This window comes from Brassica napus, chromosome A9 (genome assembly GCF_020379485.1).
Source record: "Brassica napus cultivar Da-Ae chromosome A9, Da-Ae, whole genome shotgun sequence".
In the NCBI taxonomy this organism is placed as follows: Eukaryota; Viridiplantae; Streptophyta; class Magnoliopsida; order Brassicales; family Brassicaceae; genus Brassica; species Brassica napus.
Genome location: NC_063442.1, coordinates 31,066,160 through 31,091,947, shown reverse-complemented (window position 1 = coordinate 31,091,947; position 25,788 = coordinate 31,066,160). Strand labels below are relative to the sequence as shown.

The 25,788-nt window shown below is 32.5% G+C and overlaps 3 protein-coding genes and 2 pseudogenes across 11 annotated transcripts; 2 read left to right on the top strand and 3 right to left on the bottom strand.

Moving 5' to 3' along the window:
• Positions 1–2,035: 2,035 nt before the first annotated feature.
• LOC111213565 lies at positions 2,036–6,128 on the top strand (annotated as a pseudogene).
• Positions 6,129–6,428: 300 nt separating this feature from the next.
• Positions 6,429–8,426, top strand: LOC111213568 (annotated as a pseudogene).
• Positions 8,275–10,589, bottom strand: LOC111213567 (lipase). The gene is made up of 6 exons (XM_022715361.2): positions 10,005–10,589; positions 9,734–9,932; positions 9,558–9,658; positions 9,375–9,478; positions 8,706–9,281; positions 8,275–8,623 (listed from the first exon to the last, which is right to left on the bottom strand). Exons 1-6 carry the CDS (start codon positions 10,242–10,244, stop codon positions 8,440–8,442), a joined length of 1,404 nt encoding a protein of 467 aa, XP_022571082.1. The 5' UTR covers positions 10,245–10,589; the 3' UTR covers positions 8,275–8,439.
• A 682-nt stretch (positions 10,590–11,271) lies between these two features.
• LOC111213566 lies at positions 11,272–14,142 on the bottom strand. The gene is made up of 7 exons (XM_022715360.2): positions 13,595–14,142; positions 13,274–13,360; positions 12,984–13,193; positions 12,561–12,725; positions 12,389–12,442; positions 12,145–12,291; positions 11,272–11,829 (listed from the first exon to the last, which is right to left on the bottom strand). The coding sequence occupies exons 1-7, from the start codon at positions 13,784–13,786 to the stop codon at positions 11,452–11,454; spliced, it is 1,233 nt and encodes a 410-aa protein (XP_022571081.1). The 5' UTR covers positions 13,787–14,142; the 3' UTR covers positions 11,272–11,451.
• Positions 14,143–22,482: 8,340 nt separating this feature from the next.
• On the bottom strand, positions 22,483–25,551 carry LOC125578391. Of its 9 annotated transcripts, XR_007316480.1 has the most exons (7): positions 24,160–25,551; positions 23,766–23,896; positions 23,577–23,636; positions 23,345–23,481; positions 23,151–23,265; positions 22,916–23,066; positions 22,483–22,840 (listed from the first exon to the last, which is right to left on the bottom strand). XR_007316480.1 is itself a non-coding variant. In XM_048740962.1 (5 exons), the coding sequence occupies exons 2-5, from the start codon at positions 23,461–23,463 to the stop codon at positions 22,824–22,826; spliced, it is 402 nt and encodes a 133-aa protein (XP_048596919.1). In that variant the 5' UTR covers positions 23,464–23,481; positions 23,766–24,229; the 3' UTR covers positions 22,483–22,823. The 9 variants fall into 9 exon arrangements, 1 of the variants encoding a protein (XP_048596919.1); XR_007316478.1 differs by having other exon boundaries at positions 23,766–25,551; XR_007316479.1 differs by having other exon boundaries at positions 23,345–23,636.
• Between the last annotated feature and the right edge of the window lie 237 nt (positions 25,552–25,788).

Here is a 25,788-nt window from a genome sequence, read left to right as displayed (position 1 = left end):
TGTAACTGCAACTACATGTGAAGGCTTTGCGATTTGAACTTGGTTCGGGCCTATACTTCACGTCCATCCCATCTTCAGCACATTGTGACTCCTTGTAAATGACCACCTAGTCAACGTGCGCAGACTCAAGACATCCGTATGATTCTATTAAACCAAAGTGAGCTACAAAGCATTCATTGCTAACATACGTTTGTGTTTAGAAACAAGGAAGATCCAAAGCAGTCATGTTCTGAGATAACAATTCAAATTGAAACATGGAAGATCCAAAGTCAAAGTATTTAGCAGCGACATATTTAGAACCAAAGAGTAGAGATGTGATACAAAAATTACAAAGACAGCAAGGATGCAATGCAAGAACAGAGATATGATAACAACATTCTCTCGACAACACTAAGTCACTAAGCAAGTAAGCAGTGCTCAGAGTCACGGAGAGTATACCTCAAGGCTCAAGTCAAGTATCAACACAAACTTACAAAACTTTAGATACTAAAAGATAATACCTCAAGTCAAAGTCCCTTCTCCTTTATCCTCCTCTTCTTCTTTCTCCTCTTCTTTCTTCTCAACAGACTCATCATCTAAGAAGAAAACAATTTTATTTTCAATGAAACATATCAAAAAGACAAAAAATCATTGTAAAACAGATTCGATAAACACAGAAGAAGAAACCCTAAATCCTAGATAGATAGATCAAAAACAGATGAATCAAAGAAGAAACAAACCTGGAATGATTTTCTATACAAACCCATAAGAAGAAATCACTGATTTTCAAAAAAAATTTGAACAAATCGAAGATTTTCAAAGACGCTAGAGGGATATAGATGATTTCCGATGAACAAGGATTCTCCATAACCCTAATCACCATTGATACAGGTTGAAGTTACGTTAGAGAAAGGAGTAAAGCTAAGAAAAACTAGGGTAAAACCATTTAAGTGTTTTTTTTTTTCTCTCGTGGGTTTATTTTTTTTTTCCTTCTGTTTTTTTTAATCTATATTATTATTTGAGAAGTGAATTTGGTTATGTGTCAAGTTTTCCATAATTTTAGGTATTTGACTATTATATAATTAAAACGAATTTTATATTAATAATATTATATTGTATTTCATATTACCTAATTGATTATAAATTAATATGATAAATGATCAAAAAAAAATATTTTTCTATACTATAAATCTTCTACATATTATTTTGTTGTTATCTGAAATAATATTTTTATTATAAAACATTAAGATATAAAGAAATTATAATTAAATATTAATCAATCAAAAATATTTTTATAAAATATTTCAAATATATAAGTGCTTTTAAAAGTTAATTTTATAATTAAATTGAATTGTTATTTTAATAATATTGGATTATATTTTGTATTACGAAATTGATTATAAATTAATATAATAAATTATCAAAATTAAAAAAAAAAACTTAAATAAGATAATTCTTATACATATATATTTTATTGTTATCTGGAAAATAAAATTTTATTATTATAAGAGATTAAGACATAGAACAATTTCTAATTAAATATTAATCAATCAAAAGCTGATTTTGTTTGTGTGTTGTATTCTCCATGATTTTAGGTATTTTTGCTTAATATATAATTTAAAAGAATTTTATATTAATAATAATAGATTATAAGTTATATTAGCTAATTGATTATAAACTAATATGAAAAAAATATCAAAATAAAAACATATATTTTTAAAAATAAATAAGATAATTCTTATATATATATATATATATATATATATATACTGTTGTTATCTGGAAATATTTTTTTATTACAAGACATTAAGATATAGAACCATTTATAATTAAATATTAATATATCAAAAATATTGCTAATATATAAGTGCTTAAAAAAATTATCACAATAATAAACATATATATATATTTTGATGGAAATATTCATCATATATATATATGTGATGTTTGATTTAAAATTTTTGTTAAATCATTAATAATTATTTTTTATATTATTTTTTGAATTAATAAGACATAAACCAAAAATTATTCGTAAGAAGATGGGGTGATTGGTTGGGATGTAACTGTCGAAAATTTACTTTGAATTTAATCTGTAGAATTTTTTGATTTAGCTTTAAGGGATGTAGCTTTAAAATTTTCTACAGCTAAAAAGATGGGGCTTTAGAAAATATGATTTTTACAACCATTTTTTGTATGTTTTTGCTGTAGTTTTAGTTTTTTGGTTGTAGCTTTAAATACTAAGATAAAGCATGATTGCTAGTATTTAAGGTTGCATGTGCGGACAAAACACCTAGTTTTAATATTAAATCAGTTACGAAATATTTTATTTATTGGTTTTTAACTAAAATAAATTGAATAATTTAAGGGTATAATGGTATATTAACATTAATCTAAATCCTATTTCCCTAAATAATCTTCTAAAAATCTTATTGGGACAAATCTAAGTTCAAAGTGTCCCTTTTTTCTAATTTTCACTATATAATTTGTGTAGCAATGTAGGAAACTAGAAAAGCTCACGATGAAACTTTGCATCAATGTCAATTACTGATATATATGTTATATTAAAAAAAATTGGAAAGATTCTAAAAGGACCTTTATATATTTACCTAAAAGGAGATTTCTTTGAAAAACAAATGTATGCAAATCTATGAAACTCAGTAACTATCAATAAAAATACATATAAATATTTGTTAAGTTTACTTAACTTATAGAAATCCATCAATTTTTTAAATTGTTAAATTCCACACAAATTTTTGGTCCAATAATTTTATATGAAATCCAAGCTTATTGAATTAGTCTTTTGTATAAATTCATTCAAATTTCAGGTTATTGGAAAATATAAATTTTGTCAATAATATCTAACCAATAGGATTTGGTGGGGTTTGGATGATCTATCTATATATAATAGCAAACCAAATTTTAATCTCCTATGACATCATCTTTTTTTATAGGAAAAAAAAATTAATCCAATGGTCAGAATTTGTTTTTTTCTTTGATCAAATGGACATAAAATACTTTTGATGATATCATCAAGAAAACTATATTGGCAACTCTTTCTTTAACAATTGTCTACTTAAACAACACATCTGTTAACAAACATACTTTTCATAATTTAAAAATTATATATATTGGCAATTCTTCCTTAAACAGTTATCTATTTAAACAGCACATCCTTTAAGAACATACCTTTTCATAATTTTTTTTTTTTTTTAAATTGAAGAGTTACAATCTGACAGTTATAATTGTCTGATTTTTTCATCTAATGGTCCTAAAATTTTGATTTAAATGTCTTATTTCTTGTTGTAACTCTCTCTAAAGAGCTTCTTACTCAAACAACACATAACTTCTAGTCTTCGATGTACCTCTTCATGATCTATATATTTTACTTTTTACAGCCAGAATGTTTTACAAAATCGTTTGGTAAAACTGGAAAATCCTAAATTGAATAGAAAAACAATTGATAAGAGAAAACCCTAAACACCACGAGAAATAAAAGGGGACTACATAATACACGTTTTATCCTCCCTCTACCTCTCTCTTGGTTTTGCACTTTGTCTCTATAGCTTCTTTCTAAATAAGAACTACGTTTGTGTCGGTAATAAAACCACACGTAACGTATAAGCCACCGTGATAAACGTGAATAGAAGGGTTTAGATTCCTTTGTTCATCAAAGGGAATCGTAACGTGATAAAGGATTGAATACACGTTTTGTTCTATCACTATTGCTAGTGATAGAACAAAACGTTTGTGTCTTATTTTGATTGAACAAAACGTTTGTGTCTAATGGTCCTAAAATTTTGATTTAAATGTCTTATTTCTTGTTGTAACTCTCTCTAAAGAGCTTCTTACTCAAACAACACATAACTTCTAGTCTTCGATGTACCTCTTCATGATCTATATATTTTACTTTTTACAGCCAGAATGTTTTACAAAATCGTTTGGTAAAACTGGAAAATCCTAAATTGAATAGAAAAACAATTGATAAGAGAAAACCCTAAACACCACGAGAAATAAAAGGGGACTACATAATACACGTTTTATCCTCCCTCTACCTCTCTCTTGGTTTTGCACTTTGTCTCTATAGCTTCTTTCTAAATAAGAACTACGTTTGTGTCGGTAATAAAACCACACGTAACGTATAAGCCACCGTGATAAACGTGAATAGAAGGGTTTAGATTCCTTTGTTCATCAAAGGGAATCGTAACGTGATAAAGGATTGAATACACGTTTTGTTCTATCACTTTTGCTCTTAAAGCTTTCATTTCTCTACACAACTCAACTTCAAGGTTCATAAATATGCTTTAATCTCTCTACACAGTGGGATGCTTTATTCAAGAGTCCAAGATTTTCAAAGATGCACGCTGATAAAATAAGAGCAGTAAGGGAAGGTGAGTCTATGATAGTCGCCGTGATGGATTACAATTTATATCTCACGAGGGTCGTTCTCGTGGACAATGAAGATCCAATCATAGAGTAGGAAGGTAAGCTTAACCAACAAACTAGGATATCTAAAGTTTTTCACTGTGACGGTTTATTGTTATGCGTCTTGAAAGATGATCATACCAAAGTTGTCGTTTGGAATCCTTATTGGGGACAAACAAGGTTGATAGAATCTAGATATTCATGGGGACATAAGAGGTTGTGTCTCGCTCTCGGATACGAGGACAAGGGATCGTCTCGTAGCTACAAATTCTTGAGGTTTATAGATGTGTGGTCATGTTATGAGATTTACGATTTCGACTCCAGTTCATGGAAGGATCTTGACATCACTCCCAGTGTGGCGTGACTCTCAAGGGAAACACTTACTGGCCTGCTACAAAAGGAAGAAACCCTGTCGACGAGTTTGACGATCATATAATCTGTTTCGATTTTACAAGTGAGAGCTTTGATCCCCTTCTGCGTCTCCCTTTTGACGTTGGGCGTGATGACGATGTGACTTTATCATGTGTTAGAGAAGAGAAGCTTGCGGTTTTAATTACTCACAACAAAGTAGGTCCAATGGAGTTTGAGATATGGATTACTGCTAAGATTGAGGCCGGAGAGGTGTTGTGGAGTAAGTTCTTGAGCGTGGTGGATACCGTTCCTTACCCTCTGATTACAAGTAAAAGTTTCTTTATTGACGAGGAGAAGAAAGTCGCAATGGGTTACTCCAAAACATTTAACATCGTTGGAAAGGCTGAATACTTTAAAAAGCTGGAACTTGCAGGCAGAGACAGAAACGGTAAGGTAAAAGTGTGCTCTTATGCTCCAAGCTTAGTGCATATCAAGCAACCTGGTGCAGGAGGAAGTCAACAAAGCGACTTAGAAAAACAACGATTTGATCAAATTATGTCTGAGTCTTGCCGCTATTGAAAAGCGTAAGCAGCGTCTAATATCCTGCAAAAACGAGGAGAAAAACCAAGATGAATAGTCTTTCATATATGTCTTTCAGTTACTCTTAGCTCTTCTGATGTAGCTCCAAGCTTAGTGCAAATCAAGCAAAATGAGGCAAAAGGAAACAACAAAACGTCTTGAAAACGCAAGGATGTGACTAGTCTCAGTTGACAAAGCTTAGTTTATGTATTTGCATTTAATTACTCTTCTTAATTTTTGTCTTTTCTTAAGCTGACCTTGTTTTCGTGTTGATAAACCTTCTTTTACAACTCTTAAGTCATTACAGCTACAACTCAACCAAATAAAAAGGCGAATGATTCAGGTGGACACAGGATGTATAGAAAAAAAAAACATAACTAACAATGAAAATCTATTTTAAAATGGTCCCATTCGGATGTTACAAAAAATCGGGTTGGATTAAAGTCGGATCCGGGTGGGTTTGGGTGGGTTCGGGTTTTAACCCTAATAACCAAACTACTCGATTTGATTTAGTTATTTTATATCCAAACTACTCAAACCTACCTATAATAATTTTAAAACTCAAAAATACTTAATTTATATAGTGCAAATTGGCTTTTTTTCTTCTGAAAGTAACTATGGATATAATGTTATTTGAGTATTTTTATCTAAAATATGTGTTTTTTATCTATAAATATTAAATACCAAAAATAACTAATATATTTGATTTATAATTTTAATTTTAGGTACTGATACTATTATAAATAGAATTTAAATGTTCGGATACTCATTCGGAAGAGGCAAAATATACATTTATGGAGACTATATTTGTGGCAAAACAGTTTTAGGAACCTGATGATCTAATAAATTTAAACAAATTTATTCAATTATCTATCAACAAAATTTTGATTTACTTACTATTAATTTATTTATTTTTATTTGATAATGTACACTTACAATTAATTTTAACGATATACATAATATATACAAAATATGATATAGAAGTTAGATGTAAAAAAATACTTGAACTTAAATTAAGTTTATTTTTATTAAACTGATATATATATATATATATATATATATATATACTAATGGTGATATATGAGTTATTAGTTATTAATATATTTCAAAAATAAATTGCTAAAAATAAATATTTATATAGAAAGTTATGATATAAGTTATTAGTTATTAACTTATTTAGAAATCATTGTCAAAAAATAAAAAACTTTATAAAAGAAATATACATGTCACAATGACATATCATATTTATTTAGAAATTATGCCATTTTTTCTTGTTAAGAATGAATGTGGTAATGACACATTTACAAATTATTTTGTAAATAGTGTTTATGGGAATGGGATTGACTGGATTGTGGATATGGTTTAATTTTCAGATTGTTTTTGTGATATTTTTCTCTAGTTTTCATTGTATATAAGAACTTAAAATTATTTTATATATGAAGATTTCTTTAAAAAAATATCTGAAAAAAATAAAAACTTTTAGTGGGAAAGTTGATAAATGTATAAACGTGTTTTTCTTTTGAAGCCCATATAGTTGGATAGTAATTCGGCGGCCGAACTACCCAAGCTAAACTATAAAAGTGTCTCGTTTCTTATTTAAAAAAAAAAAACTAGATTCACTCGTCTTGAAAGGCACAGTGTGCGCCATCGCCGCTCCCGTCAACAACGCCGACATGATCTTCACTTCGTCTCAGGACAAGTCAGTCCAGATTGAAACAGTGACGAAGATCTCTGACCTTCCGGAAAATTTGGTTGAGGAGATTCTGTCTAAGGTTCCGTTGAAATCAATGAGAGCAGTGCGTTTAACCTGCAAACATTGGGAAGCTTTATCCAAGAGTCGAAGCTTTTCAAAGATGCATATTGATAAAATAAGATCAGGTGAGTCTCTGATGATCGCAAAGATGGGTATGGGTTGCAATCTTTATCTCGTGAGAATCGTTCTCGGCGGCCTCAATGAAGATCCATTTATAGAGTGCCAAGATAGGCTTACTTGCAAAGACAAACAAACTAAAATATCTCAAGTTTTCCACTGCGATGGTTTATTGTTATGCGTCTTGAGAATGAGAGATGATGTTACCAAATATATTGTTTGGAATCCATATTTGGGTCAAACTAGTTCCATAGAGTCTCCATACTCTCACCGCCCAGCCGGATGGAACTGGTTCACATACGCTCTCGGATACGAGGACAAAGGCTCAACTTGTCGTGGCTACAAATTATTGAGGTTTAGAGACAAGTTTTTTGATACACCTATGCACCAGTATTCATGTTATGAGATTTACGATTTCGACTCCAGCACATGGAAGAGACTTGACATCACTCCAAACTCGTCGCGTAGACTACCTTATTGGGGTGGTGTGTCTCTCAAAGGAAACACATACTGGCTTGCTTCACAAAGAAACACAGGACAAGACTTGCTTGACGATCACATAATCTGTTTCGATTTTACAAGTGAGAGTTTTGGTCCTCTTCTGCCTCTCCCGTTCTACGCTGGAGCTAACGATGATGTGACTATAGCATGTGTTAGAGATATGGATTAGTACAAAGATTGAGGCCGAAAAGGTGTCGTGGACCAAGTTCTTGACAGTGGAAACGGAAATGGAACTTCACCCTCTGTTTAATTCTGGTAGTTTCTTTATTGACGAGGAGAAGAAAGTAGCCATGAGTTACTCCAAAACGTTTAACATTGTCGGAGAGGATGGATACTTAAAAAAGCTGAAATTCAGAGAACGTTTAGGCATAGACAGAAACTGTAGCGTAATGTTGTCGTCTTATGTTCCAAGCCTAGTGCATATCAAGCAACCTGCTGTTGGAGACAAAAGGAAACAACACAAGGATTTTGAAGCGCAAGGATATGATAAAAAAAAAGGTTAACAAAGCTTAGTCTATGTACTTGCATTGTCTTGTCTTAAGATGACCTTGTTTTGGTGTTGTTAAACCTTCTTTTACAACTCTTTTAAATCTTTTATTACGGCTAGAAACTCAACTCAACTAAATAGAAAAAAAGGCGTATAGTTCGAGTGCGGACATAGGAATGTTTAGAAACAAAACAGAACTAACAATGAAATCTACTTCTTTAGCGAAAGCTATACACATTTTTTGGCCCCTCTAATCTTCTTGGTCTCCTCCTAGCTGCTGTTGAGCTTCGTTCGGCAATGTCTGAGGGCTCTTCCGGAATACATGCTTCCTGCACCGTTCAAAGATACTGTCGTAGATCAAATCAAACTCCACACCAGCTCTCTCTCGGTTCACTATGAAAAGAATATGGTCCGCCTCCACGATCTTGTAGTACCTGTGGAGAAACATTCAAGAAACACACGGTAAGTCTCCTATCTTCATTGAATCTTCAAGAGAAGCTATCATCAAAGACTAACCAAATGCCTGGTTGGAGCGGGAGACAATCTGAGTCACTCTGAACAATGAGATTAGAATGTTCAACAGGGATCCGTGGGTGAGTCATGGATATAGTGTTCAACGCTCCATCATTGTCCTGCCAATCTTCATCTCTGTAACCCTTATAAGGCAGAGGGATGTCACGAGGGAACCGCCACTGACTCATCTGCAACACACGGATGAAAAGCAGAGGATGGATCCCCATCACACCCGAAGGAACAGTCATCATCCCAAGAGGCTTTCTAGTACGCTTAGTCGCGTAGCTGAAGTAGAACGTGTTTGGGAAAGTCTTGAGATTAGCGTTGAGCTTCATGGAGCCTTGGATTGAGAGGTCAGGCAGGATCCAATCTCCAGATGAGGCAAAAGGGCCTGCGTTTCCAAGGAGGCAGTCGACAAGACCGCGCAAACCTGTTTTCTTCCAGGACATGTTGAAATGGTCGAACCCGAAGTTGTAATAGGATTTAAGCCAAGGAATGTCGAGCCAGTCGTACATTACGACTCCAAGTTTACAAATCTGAAGGAGAGATATGAGTTTGAGAGACTTCCCGTCCTCTGGCCTGACATTGTCATATATAAATTTTGGATTATTAACTCCCAATGATTTTCAGCTAAGAGATCATAAGAAAAAAGGTAGAGCAAAAAAAACTCACGATATTCCATCAAGGTAGGTTCGTGTAGTCCCGTTTAATGCTCCTGATAAGGATGTTAAACTCAAAACCCAGTTCTCATTTGTGTTCTCGTAACCATCAAACATCTGAAACACCATAAGCAAATCAACTTCAATAACACAACAACTAAAAACCAAATCCTGCTCGTCTTTATTTTCAAATTACCTTGTCAGCGAGCATTTGCTGCAAGACACGAACAACTTGAGCACCAGCAGAGTGACCAACAAAGTGAATAGGATGGTCTTCATCCCATTCTTGATACTCCCCTGAAAGCAACAGATTCATCAGCACAAAGAGTGAATCCAAAGTTACTTTAAAAAGAAACAAAACACAGACTAAACCTTTCTCATAGAAACGACCGAACTGAGAATGCCCACAAGCTTTACTATGATCTTCACCATAATCAACTCTTCCACCTTTCAAGTAATAAAACAACTCTCTAGCCCTATCGTGTACACTCGTCAAAGACCCCAGATCAGGCACCAACACTCTCTCATCCTTCTTCTCAGCTCCAGCAAAGTACGATAACCCACCTAATCTCTGCAATCACCAAAACCCAATCAACCAAAGACAAACATCAAACAAGAGAAGAGATCTTTTTATTTTGCTTACTCCTTTCCCAAACCCGAAAATGCCGTGGACTAAAACAATCGGAGGCAGATCATTGACTTGAGTTGTACTTCGTTTGACTTCGCCGGTGGTTTCGGACTTGAAGATTGACTCGCTCAACGTCTGTGTGAGATCTCCGGCGACGGCGGAGCTGAATATGTAAAGCCCATACATCATGTGAACGACGGAGCTCACTGACAGCTCCGCTAGCTGAAGAGCAGTTACAACCAGCCGTTGAATCATCCTCTCAAAAACTCGACCTTTCGTCTCTTTTACAAATACCCAGAAGCAGAAGAGACTCAAAGACGCAGACTTTTTCAAAACCCAGTAATCAAAATCCGATCTTTGTCGACGACATTGAAGCAAAGATGAAGATTCTTGCTACTTGTCGTCGTTTGCTTCTAGAAGAAAGATTTTGCCTCTGGCTCTCACCACACACAACTTTCTCGTTCGTTTTGTAATTTGTAATTACCTGACGCATGAAAACGCTTTCTTTGCCTATAAAAGTCCAATGAAAGACTCACACTTGTTCTCTTTTCTTTTCTTTTCTTTTCTTTTTATTTAATTTAGATTGTTATTCCTCTCTGGGAAAGACGCGTCTAGAATGAAATGAAAAGCTCGAAAGAAGAAGAACTCTGTTTTTATTCCTCTCTGTGGACGCCACGTGTTCGTTTTGGAAATAAAGTGGGTCCCGCTGAGATATGGTTCAGCAAACTGAACAATACTACTGTACTTCGTTTTATAATGTTTTTTTTTTTAATTTGAAATGAAAATAAACGCTTGGTTGGTAGAGTAGGAGCAGTTGATGAACTGTCCTGAGAAAATTCTCCATGTTTCGTGAAATTTCGTGTAATTACTAATTAGGAGTGGACCATACTGAATTGTTATCACGTTGTACACGCCTCCACGACGCTTTGTGTTTTTTGGTGGGACTTGGGTAATTAGTTTACCAAAATTATATAAAAAAGTGAAGATTTCATAGAATTTTCAATGAAATAAATTTATATAATAGCTTTTCATGTTTTTTCTTTTTTCTTTTTTCTTTTAAATATCTTTCATTATTAAATCCAGTAGAGAAAAACATATAAGCCCGCTGGACTTGAGTTTTTTTTTTGGGGGGCAGGATAACCAGCAAATGTTGTTGTCTTTCATGTTGTATTTGAGTGTCCCTTTAAAATATTTTGTGTCACATGTTAATCAGAAAAATCTTAATCTTTAATTTAGAATTTTATAGCATTCTGATTCTTATAATTGATCGGCATTTAATTAATTGATTCTTTTCATTCATGTTGCACTTCGCATTTGATAACATTAATCAATCTATGTATATTTCTTTTCTTACACATACATTAAAAAAAAAAATTCTCTGGATCTTTGTCCAGAGCCCTCAATCCCAAATAAAAACTTACCTACGTCGACTGAAAACACATAATTTACTCTTTTTCTAACTCTAAGGACACTTCGAGTTTTTACCGGGTCCTCCATAATAAAAATAGTTACCCCAAACCCGGTTTACTCCTCCTCTTATGTCATAACAATTCGGATGATCCGCAAGAACTCTAAGATTAGCTGTCGGAATAAGAGTATTGTCCCAATCTACCAACTCGAGATTCCTAAAGTAAGACGCTTTTCCAAAACCTTCACCAGCAAAATGTCCACTTCCCATTTGTGTCGACGTATGTGAACCACCAGGTTTTGTGTTCACGATCTCGCCACCGAACTGGACCATGTTCCCATGCTCCATCAGGTGTGTGAACAATGATACGGGCCAGTACCCGACTAGTGTCCCCGACCCGAATTGGAGCCACCAGTGCCCGTGTTTTGGGTCCTACACATTGGTTTTTGACGAAGTTGCGTTAGTAGGATAATTTCTATATGTAAAAGTTGGAGTGAGCTGTACTGTATGTGCAAAGCACTTGATGGATAAGCCATGTGCCTGGTTATAATCAAGAATAGTAGTAGTATCACTTAAGGGAGACATTAAATCTAACGCCAAAACAAGTTGAGTTCATAATTAATTGTTAGGAAACAAGTATTAAATAATTATGCCGTGCAATTATATATGAAATAGAGTAATATCAATATTACCAACGTATATGATGGTACTAAAATAGTTTAGATATATTGAAGGGGAGAACAATACCTTCCATATCAATAAACTTATATCGAATTGTCCACCTTTATACGATGAAACCGGAGAAATGGCAGCTCCGATCGCAATTCGATTGTTTGTCTGAATAAAACCGGAACACAATAGGTTATAGCATCCTGTTGCCTGGTACGCATCGGACTGCATAGAGATAAACTTAGCAGTTAAATATATATTGTAGTACCGGTACGTAAGAGCAAAAGGAGTTTTTGAAGTTGCATGAAAGCAATTTGTATACCGTCCAATAGGTGAAGAATCTTGGGTTAGTGTCTCCGTACAGCTCTGGGCTAACCTGTCCGACATAATCAAAATGCTAAGAATTTAGATCATTTTGTGAAAGCAAATATATGATACAGTATAATAAAGAATAATTAAATTATTATTGTCAAACTGGGGAGACTAGCACGTGCCTGCCAACCAGCTTCGATGGTATTAAGATCGTCGGCGAAAGAACCGGCGATAACCCAAATCTGAGACAAACTAAACTCATATTGGCTACTGACACGTGGCGTCCACACGTTTATACTTGCTTTTGCTCCGTAATATTGACTTCCCGATACGTATCCAACCGCATGCTACAATTTTATTTGTCACATTCGCTAAAATTAAATTGTTAATAATGTAAATCAAGAAAAAAAAAGAAACAGTATAATCGTCTTTTTCGATTCGAGCAAACATAATAATCTCTGACATGTTAAATTCTGTTAGTGGCATTGCAAAGATTTGCGAGAAAGGTAGTTCTTGGTATTATTATGTATCTATCTTTTAAAAGGTTAAATTAAGAAAAAGTATGTAAGCTCTGACTTTTTGATAATAGTAATCTAATAATGTACCTCGTGGCCGTTACTGCTCGAGTCCCTTCTTACACGCCTGATTTTGCGACCAAATCTACGGACAGAACTTGCTCTTAACATGTCTTGCTCCGTCGTTCTTCTGATCGGAATCGTTCCTTCCGGACAAGACTCGTCGGTCAAACTCCAAAGCTGAAAATCTTCATGGGATTCATTTTCTTGGCTATACCCTTTGGGCATCTCTGGTGGATCCTAAACATGTTTGCATATACTTTAGACTTTGAGAATGGAATAATTATGATAAGAATAAGAGATGCGATCGAGCTTAGTACCATTGGTCTTTGTCCTTGCAACATGGGATGATCAAAAGCAGGCTGGTGATGAGATGGAACACAATCTATTATATCTCCATCTGGGCTCTGAAACCATCCCAAAAATACTAACCTAGTCAGAACTATATATTCTGATGGTGTAGATTTAGAAGCATTTGTATATGACATATTTTTAAGAAAAAAAAATGGGAACTAGTTTGTATTAGAAATTTAAAAGATGTATGTCTTGAATATTTTTATTAAAAACACGTAATGTCTCTATAAACGAACACACGGCTCCGAACTTAATTAAGAAAGATATATATAGAGTTTGGGGTTTACCTGAATGGTCTTCACGGCGGGTTTATTGATCTTTTGGAGGTGTTCTCTGATAAGTTTCAGCTTCTGGATCTCATGTTGAGGCCGGAGAGTCACATTTTCGTCTGTGGCATTATGTAGAGAAGCAGAGGAGGAGAAGCAAGACGAGAGGAGGCAGAGTGTGAAAATGAAGGTGAAAATCAAGCTAGAAGACATTGTAACGGCTGAGGAATCTCCTCTTTTTCACCGTTTTGACTTTTCTGAAGAGTCTAAAAACACTTTGATTTTGTGTGTTGTTTGATGAAGGTAAAAGTAAAACATTTATTGCAAGCTTATTGTTGTTGTTCGTCTTCTTCATGTCACTGACACATCTTCCACCAACAAACCCATTAAAGACATAATGACTTCTCTAAGGAAAATACAGAGCCCCCAAAATCCAAGAGTTAATGAATCAACTCACTCCCCAAAGTATAAATGAAGTAGAAATATAATATACGAAACGAAATTGTGTGTTGATAAAGGGTTTGGGCATGTGGGTTTGCACATATGACATACTAAGGTGGTATTAATACTGGGTAGTGATGAAATCATGGAATTATATGTATAGTATTTATTAATTAGGGCTTGGGGCGACTTGTTTATTTGTTTTAGGATTAAATGTTTTAAAAAATGGGAGAGAAAATCTTTGATGCAGCTTTATCGTTATCTGAAAGCGGTATTTTTATAGTAAAGGCAAATAAAGATGAATAAACTTAGATTTGGTTTGAAATTCTTTAAAACAAAAAAAATATCAAGATCAAAAACTCTAAACCATGATTTTCTCAAAAATATTTGCTAAATTTTAGCATCTCTATAATATTATTTTAGAAGTCAGTATACTATGTGTCGCGTTCACGTTAACTCTCACAATAGTTTATTACATTATTAACCTTAATGAATTAATATTATTTTGTAATTGTCATTATCAAAAAAATTATTTTAGTTTTTATTAACATTTTTTTTCTTAAATAAAAAAGGATATCTAAAATTTTCAAAATATCTATAAACTATTTTTATTTTCGTTTTTAATATATATGTATATATATATATATATAATCATATCAATATCATAAAGAAATTTAGTATCAAAAAGGCAATATCTTAAAATTAAAAATACCTAGCAATTTTTTTATTTAAAACATGTAATTTGACAATAAGAAGTTTCCTTTTATATAAATTATCAATTTCATAAATCATTTTACTAATTGCCACTACTAATGTTATCTATTTATATTTTAATTTTTCTTAATATTTTCTTTTATAAAATCATATATCATAAAGGAATTTAGTATCAAAAATAATATCTTAAAAACCAAAATATAGTGATTTTTTATAGAGAAAAAGACCAAAATAGCACTAAATCAAGTTTTTGTTCCCAAACTAGCACTCAAGGCCAAAAGTCACAAAAATAGCACTCAAGGGGTAGGGTTTAGGGTTTAGAATTTAGGGTTTAGGGTTTAGAGTTTATGTTTTAGGGTTTAGAGTTGAGAAGTGAGGTTTTGGGGATAAGATTTCAAATTTTGAAAAATAAAAAAATTTAAATTTTTCAAAAGATAAAATGCTATTTTGGTCATTTTAGTTTTTGAGTGCTATTTTTGTTATATAAACTTAGAAAGGTGCTATTTTGGAGATTTGCCCTTTTTTATATTAAAAACATGTGATTTTTTTAAAGAAATTTCCTTTTATATAAATCTCACTTTCATGAAAGTTTCTTGATACTTTTTGTTTAATAATATTTTTCTATGATTGTTAGTAACATTATGTTAAATATTTTTCATTTAAAATATAATAACTCTTTTCATAAGTAAAAGTCAATTTAGTTACCAAATCAGTATTTACTTTAATACACTAAAGAAATTTTTTTCTCTTAGTTATAAATTTTATAAAATATTATTTATTTTTTGGATTATTATTCAATCTCCTATTTCAAACAAATTCTCTCACAATTTCATACAATTTTTCTTTTCATAATTACAGATTCTCAAGCCTAATACTATGTGAATGCTTCAATATCTGTAAAAATAAACAAGTAATTATCTCAAATCCAATTCCATTAGCAAATTGTTTTCTTATGAATGTGGTATTTAATAAAAGTAATTAAGTTACTATTAAGTTCTAAGACTCTAATGATCGACGTGTTTTAAAAAGATTTCAAAACCATTGTGTCAAAGAAAACCAAGTTTCCTTTGATCTCCATGTCGCCAAATTAATAATGGTACGTATTTGTTGTTCGATTTCTCTTAAATATACGAAAGGGACATTGTCCTTTGTCTCAATTACATAAATAATGAATTAGGAGAAGATATATAAATTCTCATAAATCTCAAGCAATTGAGCATAATGATTTGTAAAGCATGAATTTTCATGTGATTACAAACCAACAAGGATAAGTACGTGCAGTGCTTATATAGGCTCCAACATCCCAACTCCAAAGAGCACGTTCGTTAAATAATATTTAAACACACAAATTTATTATTCATTTTTTTTAAATTATCCACATTAGTTGGCTACTGGTGAGTATAGTATACTACTTGAGAATTTGTGAATTCAAAATTCACCATACAAATTGTGAATATACTCAAAAACAAAAAGATAGATATGTTTGGTGACTCGTGAGTATAGTATACTACTTGAGATCCACAACTCTATATATCTTAGATGCGTTGGGTCCGTCTCATCTTCTACGAAAGTTAATCGCTCATTTTACATTGACATTAAACAAACAACTAAAATCAAGTGGTTTCTTTATCTTAGTGGCCACTGGACCAATTTTTATTATGTAGATATCTAATTAGTCAACTTAAAATTTACAGTGTTAAGTATTGATCTTATATAATTTGGGTATCGTCTATGGTAAAGCGTGTACTAAGTGTGGAATGGAACTCGAGGTGTATTTGTTCGAATGATTTTGTCCAGTCTTTAAAATCGAGGGAATGATTGAGAGGAGCCAAAAGCATGCAAACATTGCTTCAGGGTTGCTATTTAATTAATAATCGCAAGACTAAGAAAAACATGATTAGTGTTTTTATGCGAGTGCAATGGAAAACCTTCACAATACTCACATTCATATACAAATCTTTCCACATTATATATAAAAATCTGTTTCACAAGTATATTCATATGTTTAAAATCATAAAGTATGACATTAGTTTCTTGGAATTCTTAATGCACCACTATATGATAGAAATTGGTAAAAATATTTCTAAATGCGTCACTACAAGTCTATAATAGATTTCAAGTGGCTGCACGTAGACACTATTCTAGTATTTGATTCTTCAAAGATACTATCTCATTTTAAGCTTTGTTCAAAAAAAAAAAGATATCTCATTTTTTATTATTTTTGTTTTAGCCAAACAAAAAATAGTTAAAATGATTACAAAGCAAAGTTTACTAGGCCTCGAATAAGGTTGACTTAATAACCTTTAAAACAATCAAGTCCGAACTTCGGAGAGTGGACAATAGGAAAATTACTGTTCATAAAATGACTCCCTCCCCTATGGATATAAATATTTGATGTTTTGACTGTTTTACACATATTAAGATGTACTCACACATGTTTAGTTTTCCTAATAAAGTTTCACCATTCATATTTTTATATTTTATTTGATATTTTAGTTTTAAGAAAATGCACTAACTATACTTTAAAACATCAACTTTTCAAATACAATAACAAATTTAAAACATTAGTTATTCGTATACGGAGGGAGCACATATGAAGAAGATAAAAAAATATACGAAGAAGATAATATCATCCTCAGTTTCAAATCCTAAAAGAAGAATTATGGTAACATTTCAATAATTAATTGAAAGGGAGAGAGAAGAGAAAAGGCGAAGATAATTAAAGACGAATATTAAAGCTAACAAAAGGAGAATGGGAACAGTTTGATGTAAGAGCAATGATAGTGTCTCTAAAGCAGCCTCAGCTTTTTTCTATTTTATCTGGATCCATACCAGTTGGTACGTATTTAGATATCGTTAAGAGCATCTCCAAAAAAGAACTTTATTTTAAAGTTTCTAAAACTTTATATTAGAAGTTTAAAGGTGTTTTTCTCTAAAAGCAAAACTTCAAATTTAATTTCAAAATTATTTGTATTTTATAATATAGTTTTTATATTTGTCATAACTAATTTGAATTCACAAAAATTTTGTAAATAAGTAGCAAATATATAAACATATTACAAAAATATTAATTAATAAAATATTATATTAAAATATAAAATTTTAAACAAAATAACTTGATTAATATTAAACTTCAAGCAAAATACCATATTATTCTATAAAGTGATTTTCGTAATGCATATATGATATACTAGTGCATTTTGAAGTAAAAATGGCTCTTCTCATTTTAATTTGTAAAAAGATAAAAATTGTTGAAATCGGGTGATATTAACACTACAAAAAAATAGCCATATTGTTACGAATTTTTTTGTCACAATAAAGAATAATTCGTAACAATAAAAATATTGTGACCAGTTTGTGACGTTCTTAAAACGGTGACAATATGATCGTCAAAAATTTTGTTGGTAACAAAAGACGTCACTCCGTTTATGACGATATATATTGTAACTATTTCGTCACAGATAGCAACTATTTACTAAAGTAAGAAAAACGTTACAATTACCAACCACAATGAACATCACAAAATTGTCATATTACGTGACTGTCTACACGTCTTAATTTCGTCTCTAGTTACCACTAAAATAAAGTTTCAAACCGTCGCAAAAAAATAATTACTAATCCATCTTCATCGTGACTTTTCGTGGCCTTAAACTTTGTAATATTTTATTACTAAATAATTGTCACTAATTCATATTACTTTTTTATATTTCATGCTAATTTATCATCAAACTTCTGGCTTAACTAATTATTAATTTGTCATCTCAAAAGTTTCAACATTGATCACTATATTATTGATGATTTGTAGTTTAAATACATAGTAATGAAAACAATACCAAAATAAACTGATAACATAAATAATAAACAACAATAAAAGAATATTCTAATATGCGATCAGTTTCAGTTTAGCGATCTCCAGTTGTGACTCATGATAAAGGGCTTCTTGATTTTTAGCTTCGGTTGATTCTTGCACACGAAGCAAAAGGTACGACTGCTAACTTGTATTCTTTAAAGGTGACCACCTTGTAACTGGCTTCTTCTTCCATGATTTTATTACCAATGGCTCAGATCTGCTTCACCCCTGCTGTCTTTAAACTTAAGATCTACTCTCTATTGAACTCTCCTTAATGTCCTAGATACGCATACCACCACAGCGCCAGAAACGACTGGTGGTGACAACACCGTCAACACAAATCTCTCACGCTTTTCCATTTTTACGCTCTCGCTCTTCCTAAGGTGCCTCTGCGGCTTTTCTTTTGGAGGAAATATATACACTTTTCATTTAGGGTTTCTAGGCTAATGGGCTCTAAGCCTCTACTTATTAGTGTAAGGGTTCCGGCTTAAGATAGAGATACGGTGGATTCAGATTAAAGTATCTTTACTTTTTTTATATTACGATCCATCTTCAATAGAAATAGTTGATATTTTCTATTGTTTATCATTTTTACATATAAATATAATCTTCTATCTAATACAAACTATATATGTATTGTTTTTTTTTCTCTAAACTGATTTACATAAATAATAAACTTTTAGTTTATACATAATTTAAAACTTATCATAAAGTGATATATAAAACATCCATATTTTCAATTAGTATGAGAAAAAGTACTTTTTGAAATCCTTCACGTTTATACATAGGGGCATATAAATCGACCATATAAACATTGCTAAATCAATTTCTAAATATTTCATGGATTTCTTACATCTTTGAGTAGAAGTTTATTACAAAAAAAATTCATCTACGATATGTACCAGTTAGAAACTATTATGTTGTTATTATACCGTCACAAAGTAAAACTAACTTTTCCATCACAAGTTCGTAATTAGTGTGACGAGACATACAGTCATAATATGGTAACAGATGTTAACCAATTGTTAATTTGTCACAATTTTGTCATTGATTGCGACAAAACTTAGATACCATTTGAATCATCACAATATTGTGTCGAAAAAGCTACTCATCTGTGACACAAAAATTTGGTCACCATAACGTATCTAAAATGTCATAAATATGTGACAAATATTTTTTGTATCAAAATTTAGTCACAATATAATCATTTTCTTGTAGTGTAATACTTATAAATACATTAGATTAGAACAAGAAAGTAACAGAGAAATATAAAATATTGCTAAAAGACTAACTTTTATCGATGATATTAATACTCGTGAATATATTCAATATGAACAAGAAAGAATTGTACGAAAAGACGTCATCAACAACAACAATAACAACAACCATCTTCAGTTACACAAAAAAAAAATTATACGATATTTGGAAATTTTGAAGGTTCCAGATCAAACTTACCTGATTATTAGTGTTGTTATAATATTTAAATTTGTGTAATAGTTATGTCTTCATGTAATTTTTTAAAAGTTTTTTGTTAAGTTTCTTTCGTATACTTTTGTTATCTAAATCTAGTTTTAAATATTTTAAATCTTATTTTTAAAGTTTTATTTAATTTCATGTGTAAACTTAAATTTTGTAAACAAAACTTAAAATATTTATGAGATATAATTTTTATAAGGATTACACAATAAACAAGAAAATATTTATGAATCATAAATGTGATGTTTAATTGTAAGGAACAAAATGCAAATAAAAATATAAAACTTCAATTTGAAGTTTTGAGTAGTGAAACTTCAAATATAGAGTTTCACTCCTCAAAACTTCAAATTTGAAGTTTAAAAGTTCCTTTTTGGAAAGCAAAAAACTTCATATTTGAAGTTATAGAGTGTCTTTTGGAGATGCTCTAAGGACTATTATGCAAGACTATTCTGCAAACAATTTAAAACAAAGTACGATTTGGCGTTGGGGTTATTAACTATGATATGATGACTCATTATTTACAAAAGCGGCGTGAAAGGATAGACGTTAATGTTTGAACCATGAATGCAGTATGTTAAGGGTACATCATCATGGATTTTCATTGTGTTTTGTCAAATATGATGTAGCCATGAAATTTTTTTTGGCCTGCACAGATTCTAATACACATACTAATTAAAAAGGTACACATTGAAAACGCGGTATCTATCATTTTAAGGGATTTGTTTTGGAAGTGTTACAAGAAAGGGAAACAAATCCGAGTGCATTTGTTTGAGCCACATTGTGCTAATTGTGATTTCTGACAAATGGTATTCTGTTTTTTCGTGCAAGCATCGGAGCATTAACTAGTTCCTTGTTTGAATACCAACCACAAACAAACCACATTGAGATAGATGGCATGTTATTGTTAATCTTCTTTGAATTACCACTATATTTTGTAGCTCATATCATAAGTATTCAATTTCAAATTCATCAAGTTGATATAACTAACAGTTAACTATTGAATATATCAAAGTTTCAAAAAAAAAACTATTGAATATAACTTTTCACTGCATTTTTAATCATCAGTTACTATTGTGTACGCTGTAACATGCGAGAATATGCAGTTCTGAAAAGAAAAAAAAGAATATGCAGTTCTTTATAGGAGGTTTCGATCTCGGATCCTATCGTTGTTATAAAAATATAATAAGAAAATGGTAAGGACACCGCGTCAGATTCAGAGGAGAAACGAGCCTGAAATTCGTGCACTCTTAAAGTAACACTACTCACAAAAACAAGAGACTTTTAAAGTTCTAGTTTAATGAGAATGTCAACGTTGTGTTAAGACTATCTCCAATGGTTTACTCTATTTTCTACCCTAAAATAGAGTAATTTTATAATAGAGTTTGAGTTTACTTTTTACTCTATTATAGAGTAAAAGATAGAATACTATTAAAACAATTTTACTCTAAATTCTATTTTAGAGTAAAAAATAAAGTGGAGTTTGAGATGTTCTAAATGAATGAATAGAGAGAAGAGCACAATAAAGGTCAAGTTTCCTTATTTGGAACAAACGGTGACCAAAATACCAAGCGTGGTCAAGATGGACCATTCAACCGCTTTATCATCTACGCCTAAAAATAGAAGTTCATGTAGTATCAGGTCTCATATTGAACATAAACATAACACAAAAGACTTTTCTTTTGTGGAGATTTCAGTTGTTGGAGAAGCTTCCATCGCTAGTCAAAAGTCATCAAAAACCTTCCAAATGCGCCGGGGGTTTGGCTCGTAAACTTAATCATTTTAATTATACTAGAAGCGGTGTCCCGCGCAAGCGCGGGGATGTTAGATATACTTGTGGTGTTGTAGTGTAAAATGTTGATGGTGTTGGAGTGCAAACGAGGAAGAGTGAAGAGATTTATAAGAAGAAGAAGAGTGAAGAGGTTTGAAAATTCATATTAGTTGAGACTTGTTCTGTGTAAAATTCTTATAAATGGAAATGTAAGTGTAGAGTGGGAGAGTAAAAGTGGTGGTATACGTATATACTGGATGTTTATAAACGAAATTATTGTAGCTCTTTTGGAATTGGATCATTGAGGCATATGTCAATATACATGCCTGTTTTTTGTAATTTTATTACTATGAATTGTAGAATGAGAGCTCCTTTTTTTTGGAGAGTTCCGTATGGGTTTCTTCATGGTGGTGTTTTTTAACGAGTCCGTGTGGATGTAGCTATGTTGATTAAATTTCTGAAGACAGATGTTGATTAACTTTGGTTATTTTATCATTTTTCTCAACTAATCCATGTTCGAAACATGTGCGTTCAAATATAATTTTGAGGACGTAATATTTTAGACAATGTTTCACATGTATATTATTTCTCAACGTTTCTTTGGGAGATGAATGAATATGCAAATGTGTTGCTGTAAAATAGGTTATCAACAATACCAAATATTTTGTCAACCCATTTTGATAATAATTAAAATCGTAAGTGTCTAAACAAAACAAAAGCCTTCAAATATGAAATTAAGCACAAGGTCTAAAAAATAGGAAATGCAGGAAACGGTAGGAAAATGTCTTAAATAGGATATGCAAAGCACGGGAGGAAAATGAACGAAACAAAAACAGTGCAGGGTTGACGTTGTTGCAGCTTTTTAACTTCACTCATGTGGGCGTTTACGGCCACTCTCCTTGACTCCACAAGCGGGTGGATTTGGTTCATTGCCTTCACCTGTAGCCTTAACGCTGGCAGATGCCGATGGTTCCCCACCTTCAACTTGAAGAAATTGATCTTCATTGGTCTTGAAAGTCTGCCAAACAGTTTAATTTATGTTATTCAGACATCAATTAGTTTTTAACATATTGTTAAAAATTAAATAGAATACCTTGGGGGTGATGTTGTCGAGGATCGGAAACAGTAAAAACATGGTGGCTTGGAGTAAAATTGAACGGTGTCACACGTATCTGGAAGACAAAATCTTTACCAGCTAGGTCTTTAAGACATTGTGGGAGTTCTACGTCGCCACCACCATTCATCTGCCATTAGCCAAGTTTAAGCAAATACGAAGCGTTTGTGACATTGGATGCCATTAGCAGATAGTGCGTTTGGAAATTACAAACCTCAGCTAGGGTCAGTCCAGCTGCATCTTGCTTTGTCAGTTTAAGCATTTCCCTGCCGAACACCACAAAAGTGGCATTATCATTCCCATCATCAACCAATAATTCCACTCGATACCTGAAAATAAAGTGACATTAGAGATGATAACGATTTAAAAAGATTTTTTAATCTTACACAACCGAAGGTAAATACTTACTTGATAACGCCAATTATGTTCGGATTAATACAACGGGTGCAACGCAGAGAAGTCCCAAATTTGTCAAGCTTTGTGCTGCAGCCAGTGCAGGAGACGAAAGACCACCCATTTTGTTGCATGACTTCAACAACCCGACCCTTGCAAATAAAATCAGCTTCATGTGTCTTTACCAAGGTAGTATATTAAAGACATAGTAATGCTTATCGAAAACCCAAACATATTTTATATTTACTTGGATCAACGGCTCGTTGAAGTCATGAACTTAATCTACTATTGGAAATGACACATGAAGCTGATTTGTCATAATTTAGTGTTTGCAAATCCATGTATCACAGAATTCAGCAATTAAAGAATGAAGATTTAAATCATCGGCTTTTTACGAAAAAACTGAACTAAGAAAAAACGCTTATCGTTACAATACCTTCTCATAAAGGAGTTGGAGGGTGATTCCCACGAATTCACCTTGCTTCTTGATGTTTTTGGAGTCCCAAAAACAGAGCAGACGACCAACTACAAACTGGGCAGATCTACTGAGGCGAAGACCATCAAAGGCTGAGTGCACGAGAACAAAGCCATCTTTAAAAATATTTCTTAGCTTTATAAAATGATAAACTGCAAGTAGTTGAGAGGATCAATCATGGTTAACCCGCTGATATATATAGATTTCAAGTGAAGGAAACGGAAAAGGCTACATCGTAAGTGAGTTTTTTGTGATTAATAAATATTTCCGGATTAAAAGAACGAAATTGAAGAAAAACATTGAACAATAGGGAAGAGATAACGACAAGGAAGGTAAAGAGATTGAGATGACAAACATGAGTTTTCCAGTTTATAAAAGCAGAAAACGGCGAGGTCAAGTTTTGTGAGGACGACAACAACGAAGCCCTAAGCGGAACACATAGTTTTACTCATTTACGAAACCAAACGCGGTAGACACATATCAGACCGACCAAACTTCAATCCGATTCGGAAAAACTAAACCGGGCAAAATACACATCTACTCGACAAAACTAAACCGGACATTAAGTAGTCCCTACAGTCTTTATAAAGTGGACACGTAGACAACCTTAGGAGAGCCAAAAATGTTCCATTATATATAAGATTATTTCTCTCTATAGGCAACTAGAAAAAAAATAAATAGCAAAAAAATAAGTTATAACTTTCTTTAAAAATTTGTTAAATGACAAGTGTTTTTTCACCTGCATCTCTTCCTCCAATTTATTTTAAAAAAAACTATAAAACTGAATAAAGTATGTACTATGGCTGTTGTTAAAATGGTTTTTCCTCTCCCAATTTTTTTACAGATTTATAGACTCTAATAGAAGGAGATAAAAGAGAAGAATATCACCTAACTAATATTATACACATGTACATGTGACTGAAACAGAAGTTGATATGTTTGAATTAGAACCCAGTGTCCAAACGTTTTCCATCTACATACACACAAGATCTCCCTCTCCCTTTTTCATCTTTCCTTCTAATTTTTTTTTCTTTCAGCTAATGTGAAATTAATCAAATTGAATAAAAATACAAATAAATAAACCCGTATAATCAAATGATAAATATATCATTTATTTCCCCGAAATTCCCAGTTCTCCTTAATAAATCATAGTTTAACGAGTGTAGAAAGTGCCAAACAATTATCAGCCATTTTATACAAAACGCCTGCTGATTTATAGACGACGCTAACGCTAACCTCACCAGTTTCCTTCATTGCATCACTGCAAGTATCGTAGTCAGTCAACGCAGCGCTAAGGTTAATGTTGAGGCTAAAACCATCATTCCCCTGAATATTCTTAAGGGCCTTGTCCAAGTTGTCAAACGCGCTACCGAAGGTGGACAAACAAACCGCAACTCCTCCGTCGCCTTTCGGCTCTTTCTTGGCCATATCTTTGGCTTGCATGGTCCGCTTCATTAGCTCTTTTATGGCCATATCCGTCGCTGCGTTCACATTCGTTTGACCTTTAATGGTGCGTCTGCATAATTTTGGATAATCCGCCACAGTGCAGGGGTCACCGAGAGAAAGCTTCAACGCTTGGCTTGAGGCAACGAGAAGGAGGAAGGTCGTCCCGTGGAGGGTCATAAGGAGATTGATTGACATTGTGCGTGTGGTATAAACACGGAAACGTATATATATTGTATGAGTATATGTATATATATTTACGTTCTTGTGCTTATGCTTGAACACCGATTAGGTTTCATGAAGAGGAAGGACTTGAGTTTATATATGCGCATGCTAAAAAATGGTTATATTTAGTAAGATTTTGAGTGAATTGACACCGGTGAATTAGACAATAACAGGTCTATTTTGGTATGTTTGTTAGTTTAGGTATGGTTATGGTTATTGTTTTCTTGTTCTATTTAGGGTGAAAAATAAAGATTTGTTTTAGCATAAACGGAGCTTTTTTCTGTGAAACCGAGTTGAGTTTCATTTACATATACAG